The sequence below is a fragment of the Montipora capricornis genome, chromosome 11, assembly GCF_036669925.1.
Source record: "Montipora capricornis isolate CH-2021 chromosome 11, ASM3666992v2, whole genome shotgun sequence".
Classification (NCBI taxonomy): Eukaryota; Metazoa; Cnidaria; class Anthozoa; order Scleractinia; family Acroporidae; genus Montipora; species Montipora capricornis.
Genome location: NC_090893.1, coordinates 19,397,403 through 19,404,902, shown reverse-complemented (window position 1 = coordinate 19,404,902; position 7,500 = coordinate 19,397,403). Strand labels below are relative to the sequence as shown.

The 7,500-nt window shown below is 38.3% G+C and overlaps 2 protein-coding genes across 3 annotated transcripts in view; one reads left to right on the top strand and one right to left on the bottom strand.

Annotated features, from left to right (window-relative positions):
• The first annotated feature begins 1,015 nt into the window (after window positions 1-1,015).
• Window positions 1,016-6,706, top strand: LOC138024217 (uncharacterized). The gene is made up of 11 exons (XM_068871333.1): window positions 1,016-1,435; window positions 1,529-1,593; window positions 1,713-1,791; window positions 2,101-2,271; window positions 2,775-2,858; window positions 3,079-4,022; window positions 4,391-4,467; window positions 4,714-4,839; window positions 5,036-5,232; window positions 5,413-5,481; window positions 5,827-6,706. Exons 1-11 carry the CDS (start codon window positions 1,194-1,196, stop codon window positions 6,182-6,184), a joined length of 2,412 nt encoding a protein of 803 aa, XP_068727434.1. The 5' UTR covers window positions 1,016-1,193; the 3' UTR covers window positions 6,185-6,706.
• The window catches only part of LOC138024218 (uncharacterized), a 1,974-nt gene continuing 1,111 nt past the window's right edge, over window positions 6,638-7,500 (bottom strand). For both annotated transcript variants that reach the window (XM_068871334.1, XM_068871335.1), the window contains exon 4: window positions 6,638-7,340. In XM_068871334.1, the coding sequence (XP_068727435.1) occupies window positions 6,765-7,340 (576 nt within the window). In that variant the 3' untranslated portion in view covers window positions 6,638-6,764. The remainder of the gene's footprint in view (window positions 7,341-7,500) is intronic.

Sequence of the window (7,500 nt, the reverse complement as noted above, 5' to 3'; positions counted from 1 at the left end):
TATTAATACTTTTACATCCGTCTTGCCACTATATTCTAAATATAACTTCAATGGGAAAATAGACTCAAAGTAGAGTTTTTCTGGATTAACAACATGGGAATTAGTGGATAGATGCACATAGGATTTTGTTTTTAGCTTCCAGAAGAAATGATTAGCTAAGGGTAATTTTCTTGTATATACAAGCTTGAAATGGTGAACCCAGCTAAATGTCCTTCCATTTTTTCAGCTTCGGTTGTAACTTTTAACATAATTTACCTTCTAGAATACAAAAACTTACAGTAACCTTTCATTGTTTCTTGGCGATTTGAAAATTCCCAGCTGTGGAAAACGGGGAAGATTGGCCATATGAATTGAAACAGTTATGTGAAACTAGTTCCTCACAAATTCTAGTAAGATAATCATTATTGCTGTCACCAAATGGAAAGTGGAATGACTGAAATGAGGCCCAGGGAGGCTAAGGTGTTTTAGCGAATCCGTGAGCAGAATAGCAGTATTACCTAAGCCAGCTAGTCATGATCACTGTTTGTAATTTAGTTTTACTTAAAAGGGATAAAAAGCTCACCATCTGGCCCTTTTTGTTCAAACAATGGATAATTCCATCCATCACTGGCATAAATCTACACCCACTAAATAATGCAATGGTCGTAGCATTTTCCTCGGGGAGGGAAGGTATGTGAAAGGGTTTCCTTTTACATGAAAATTGGTATATAAATAGTAAGGGGTTGGACCTCGAATCTGCAGAGAGGTCTATTAAGCCCACAGATCCGCATCAGCGGTTATCATCCGCGCCTCCCACATTTGCCACTCGGGTTTAGCACTTGCATCGGCCACAGATCGTTTCAGTTTATGTTTTTTTTTCGACTACAGCTACCTTTCCTCCAACACTCAAAGAGCTGCTAAGTACGGTTTAGTTTTGTGGGGTCGATGCTGTAGGTCTGATCTTTTTAAAGGGACACAGTCAGCTTTGAGACCGCGCTGGCCTGGACACTAGTTTTGTTACTTTTGAAAAGAGGTTACCTCAACCCGAAATCAAAATTACGCGTCGTAGACATAGACAAAATCTGCGTCAATCGTGCCTTTTGGTTCATTTGATCTTCGATATTTTACTCAAAACCTGTTTTTGAATATTATGTTAGCCATCTTTTAAACTTATTTTCTGGTCTTTGGCTAAAACGGATTGAATCAAGTATCCAATGGAACATGAGAGAAGAGGAGGGAAACGTGAAGGCGCCGGGCGGAAAAAATCACCTGCATTAACGAAAATAACGAGGCAGATCAATCAGAAACACTGGAGAGTCAACCACCATTCCATATATTTGGAAAATCGGGTGTTCTCAAGCTGGAGAAAGATTCGTGCGGATGGATCCTTTGGCAACGATTCGGTCTTCGCTTCATGGCTGCTCGGTTTGGAGCTCAGACGAAGGCAAGAAAATGAGTGAGTAGGAGTACCAGCTCGTTCTGTATTTTAGACGGATGTGTGGTATTTATACTGGACAGAAATGTTTGAACATTTTTTCACTTTTTGTAGATTGAATGCGATGGAAGAGACTCGCACACCAGCCAAAAGAGCGAGACATTCCGAAGATCAAGAGGGTACGTGCAAACGTATGAGCGCGACTTCTCACCTGAGATTATTCATGTTTATTTCTTATGATTTGCATACCTCACGACCTCACGCGCGTTTTTTTTTTTTTTTGTAATGTTAATGCCAGGTCCATTAACTTCAACTCCGTTGGGAAAAGGCAGAGATATTCGTGATATTTCTTTCATAAGTACTGGCAGTCGTGAAGAGTAAGTGAAAATTGCATGCTCTAAATTTTGTAACATCTGTGAACTACCCAGTTGTATTCAACATATAATATACCCCAAATCCCTGGTTATTGTGAGGGGCACGCCAGTTCAGCAATCTGGATTTTATGGAATTTTTATGCCGTCAAAGTCAAGTATTGGCTAAATGCAATCAAAATAAACATAATTTCCATAAAACACTTTTTTGTGGCACGTAGCAACAATGAGTATTCACTATTATAATAATAATTATTATTATCTTGTGTCTGTAATGAATTTTACTAAATGTTTGTGGTTCATCGTGTGTTACAGGTCACACTCATTTATTGATGTTACTGGTGTTGCTTCCAAAAGTCCGCTTGCTGTAAACGAATCTTGCAAGATAGTTGATGACACTGTAATCATTGACCATGAAAGTGACAATGATCATGACATCAGTGACAGTGAGAGTTCAACCACATCGTCAGAACAAAGTTGCGATAGGTACATGGTGAACAAGTAACGTAAACAATTGTACAGTAAATGGCATTCATCAGCAGTTACTTTAACACTGACTGGAGGAACAGTGAGCCAGATTAATCTATTTTCCACTGGCTAATTTGAGAAGAACACAACGAATTTTACCAAGTATCAAATTTTTTTGGCAACAGATTGATAATTTGTTTGTATGTCCAACCAAGTGACCATTTTGGCTGAACAAATTAGCTAGGTCAGATGTGTAGTTGTGGGAAAATTATTGCTATTATCGTTGTTTATTTCATTTTTTTTTTTTTTTTTTTGGTGGGGGGGGGGGGGGGGGGTGGTGAGTTAAAAAATCTTCTCTTTCCCTGCTCTGTAAAGGCGTCATTCAGGATTAGTTAGTTTTTGGAAAGTAAGTCTTGTTTTTGATTTTGGGAAATGTTTTTTTGTAATGATGGAGGCACTTGAATATTGTAAATAGCTAACATGACATTGTTGTTGTTTTTTTTTTTTAATGTTATCTCAAGTGATGTCGAAGATGCCTTGAAGCTACTCAATGAAGACCTGACTATGGCAGAGGATGACAGTGGTGATAGTGAATTTGAACCACTGTAAGTATAATTCTACAAGATAGATAGGAGAAAAACAAAGAAATAGTTAAAGACACAAGAATAATTATTACAGATATTCAATTGCATTCATACATGTAACAATATTCTTGAATATGTATAATAAAATTGCCAAACAATATACTGTTTTCTTTATTAGAAGATTGTTTCATTGTGGATTATGTAGCTGTTGGCTTTAATACTGTGCTTGTTGCGTTCTTAGTGGAGACGACAAAGGCTCTGAGAGTGAAGTTGATGAGTTGGATGAGTCAACTGTGTTGGAGTTCACAGAAGTGTCAGCCGTGCCTCTGGAGGGTGGAAGTTTGTCAGTCCAGCAGCTGTCAACATCACATGTTGGACAGTCAGATAAATCAACTACAGATTCTCTATCAGTGTGGACCCAGACGGCTTTTGTGCAGATAAGCCAACCATTCGTCTCAAAGCACCAGCCTGAGTATGGTCCTCATAAACGCTTTTCAAGAAAAGACGAACAATTTCATTATAAAGAAGAACTTGGCCATGTCAAAGGAACCAAAGTAATCTGCTCGTTGGATTTGCTACTGCAGCAGCTTGCAGGGCCATGCAAGTATCCAGGATGCATTCATGTGGCAACTGTTGAATACTCTCTGTGTGGCACTTGTGCAGTAATTCGTTGGAAGTGTCCATCAGGGCACAAGGGACGGTTTTGTACTTCAGGAGATGCAAATGGCATGTTGTCCAATAACCTTCAAACAGCAGCTGCAGTTCTCACGTCAGGGAACAATTTTTCAAAAATTGAAAAATTTGCAAAGCACCTAGGACTCAAATTCATTTCAGCTTCAACTTTTCAGAGAGTCCAGAAACTGTATTGTGCCCCTGTCATTGATGAATGGTGGGAAAATATGAGAGAGGAATTGTGGGTGCAATTTGCCACTGAGGACCTTACTGTTTGTGGTGATGGCCAGTGTGACTCTCCTGGGTTTTCAGCCAAAAATCTCTGCTACTACGTAATGGAGATGATCACTGGTTATGTTATTGAAATTGAAGTTCTGGACAAAAGACATGTTGGGTTGAAATCAAGTGTAATGGAAAAGAAGGCCTTGAACCACTGTCTACAAAGACTTCATAGGGTCTTGAATGTTATTGAAGTTTGCACGGATGCATCATCCTCTATCAAGAAGCTTATGAGTAAGTTCAAAATTGTATGGCGAGCTTTATGTCAGGTTTGGCTTCTTCATAGATGGTTGTTTTGCAAATTGCATATTGATACCTGTCAGGTTCAAAGTTCAAAAATGCTCATTTGCTGTTTAAGGGAAAAATTTAAATGCTTTATTGGATACCCAGGGTTACTCTTGCTTTTCTGTTGGAATGATGTAAAGTACATTGATGTTGGATTAGAGAATCTACATACATTTTGAAGTATGACAGCTGTTATTTTTCATGTCAGTGATGTTTTTTCATCATTTCAAATTTTCAAAACTGACCCTCAAATGAAAGTTAAAACCCGATTTTGTACAAAATTACTGCCTTTTATTGTTGCTTGTGTGTTTGCCTAGCTGATGAATTCAAGACCCTCTTCCACTCCCTTGATGTCTGGCACAAGGCCAAAAGCATACGCAAGAGTATACAAAAGGTAGTGGAATGTGAAAAAACGAATTTGCTAAATATTCCAGGTGCTTCAGTGTATTAACCTTCCTTCAACCCCTTGAATGGGAATCATAGCCAGAAACTTTATTATAGTGAATAATAGTAGAGAATTAGTTTTTGCTTAAGTCCTCCCCCCGGCCCCCCCCCACCCCAATACAGGGACTGGGGGTAAAATCCAAATGTGACATGACTGATAGAAAACACCCCTTATGGGTGTTTTTGTTTTTTCTAGGTAGCCAGTACCAAAGGTAATGATAAAGTGGGAAAGTGGTCAAACCAAATAATAAACCACTTCTGGCATTGCTGTTCAATTGCATCAAAATGTGAAGACACCAACCAGGCCCTTGAAGCAATGAAGGTAGAAAGTTATAATTAATAAAGTAACTATTTGAGAGCAGCAGGTTTCCTCATGTCTATGACTCATGCCATACAATGCCAGTCAAGGTCAGCCCATGCATGTGCACTAATATTCCCCTTTAGTGAACAAGTGTTTTGTCACCATGTGTCAATTACCTAATCACGACAGTGAAACATATTATTGGCTTATTTCATAGGACAAATGGCTAAGCCTAATGCATCATGTTTGTAATGAACATGAATGGACCACGGGAAGATGCGACCATGAAGAAATGGAGCCAGGCGAAGAACACCCACCTTGGTTTGACCGGAGGGACCATGACTTTGAAGTATTACAGAAAATGGTGCTTGAACCATCTCTACTAGATAGCTTCAAGTACTATGTGAAGTTCAGGTAAATGCTTTAGTTAGATGAAAACATGGTGATATTACAATTATGTTCAGCTGATGTTTATTTTTGTAAATGTACTTTTAGTTTCCTTTCAGCCACAGCATGAATGCATATTTTGCAAGACAAAGACATTAAAGTCCTCAATAGTATCCTCATTGTAGTTTTGTTATTATTGCTGTAAAGGCACACAGGATCTTTGGAATGCCTCAACAGCATGTCATTGGCATATGCTGCAAAGAGAACTTCTTACAAGTATGTAATTAGTTCAGTTACTTTTATTGCACAAGTAGTAGATAAACTTGAATTTCTCGAATTTCTTTAGTTTTCTTGCCAATGTATTTTTAGAATGTAATAATAATAATAATAATAATAATAATCATAATAATCATAATTAAATAACAATAATTTTGTAAGTTCAAAAGCAAAGTACAACTGTAACTGTTGAATCCAGGAGGGGGTTTACATACATGTATGTATGTATGTATGCATGTATGGAAATTATAAATTTCTCTTCTCATGTTGAAACATCTTTGAAGACGAGAAATAAGAAATCAAATCTATTTGTCACCATGTAACACCCTCCTATCTCTGTAACAGGTACAGCTTTTACAAGGCAAGAAAGCAACTCGCAGCTATAGATTGGAATTACCATCTTAACAGAACAGTTGCCGTGGGATTGAAAGGGGGAGAAGCAAGATATAGCAGGAAATATAATCAACGCACCAAAGAGTGGAACACACGGATCATAAAAGTAGACAAGGATTATGATTACATTCCCATCCTCATGGCCAAAGTTGTTCGTCGCCGGATAGAAGATGTCTTGCATATAGATAGACACGTGTCTCTATCTGAAAATGACCCTGAGAGAATAGCGCCAACCATTGCCCACACAGCTCCTGTATCTTCTAAGGAATTGTGTGAAAGACATCAAACAAGGTTTCAAAAAAAGGAATAAGTTATTAATGCAAATGTCCACCCCAGGGAAGGGGGGGGGGGGTACTCTGGGTTTTAAGTGACAGGGATGATCAAAGCAATTTTTGGGGTTTAAATCATCCCTGTCACTTGAAAGTGGGAGTACCCCCCTTCCCCTCAGGATTTGCATAAGGTATACCAAGAACTGTGCTACCATCACAGTTTATGAATTGGATTTTGGTTATTTGCAAAATTACATATCTTTTGAAAAAAAGGAACTTAAACTATTAACGCCTCCTAGATTTTCTGTTAATTTGGCTACAAATGACCTACATTTTAGCCACTACATGTATTTTAGTGCGGAATTTTAAATAACACTAGCTAAAGTTTTCATGGATTGCCTTCACCACAGCAAGTCGTTTGCTTTGTGAGAGTACAATAATTATTATTGTACCTTCTGTTCTCTATAAATTTAGTAATGAAAGGAAACAGGTTGTTGATGTAGAATAAAAGGCTGTAATAAGGATTCATAAATCAAATACATAATTTTAGCTGGTTTATCACACATTCTGTCGTCATTCACTTTTGGTTAATACCAGCAATATCATGTACAGTAAGAGTGTTCAACGCTCCTTGAAACCCATGTAAATGCCTGTAGAAGATGGATAATGTGCACGGATTTCCCACACAACACATGATGCTGCAACTTTCCTCCTTCCCTTGCCCAAATAACCATGCTTATCAAGGATGTAATGGCGATAAGCTGCCTTTCTAAAACTTCTAGTGCTGTTGTTTTGCCTATCATTCCTGATATCAGCACTACTTTTTATAGACAGTTCTAGATAATCAGGGTCCAAACACAGTTTTTTGAATCTTGGTTTTTTCGCATCACAATTTTTTTTCATACAGCACACTTTCTCCACCTCCAAGGGCATGTTGCGGCAATTCCCACATACACACCACTCGGGGCGTGGTCCTTGTCTCTGCATAGGGATGGGTTGGGGTGGTGGAGTTATTGCATCCCTAGCTTCAGCTGCAGGACTGTGCACCTCAGCAATGTCATCCTCATCATTAGCATTATCCAGGTCATCTTCCATAATAAGCAAGGAGTCTATGTAGTCCAGACTTCCAATTCCCCGTCTCAGGCTTCTGATACATAGTTTCTTTATGGTTGCTGAGTCAAGTGTGTTGATGAAATCCTGCAAATTATATAGAATAACATTTATTTGGAATAACAATCTTAGAATCTGAGATCAAGAGCAGATCCATAGCATCTCCAGTCCGTCCTTCTTGTTCATTTATGTGACAAATATAGATTAGTAGGGTATTGGTATCTAGAACTATAGCATAATAGAAGAT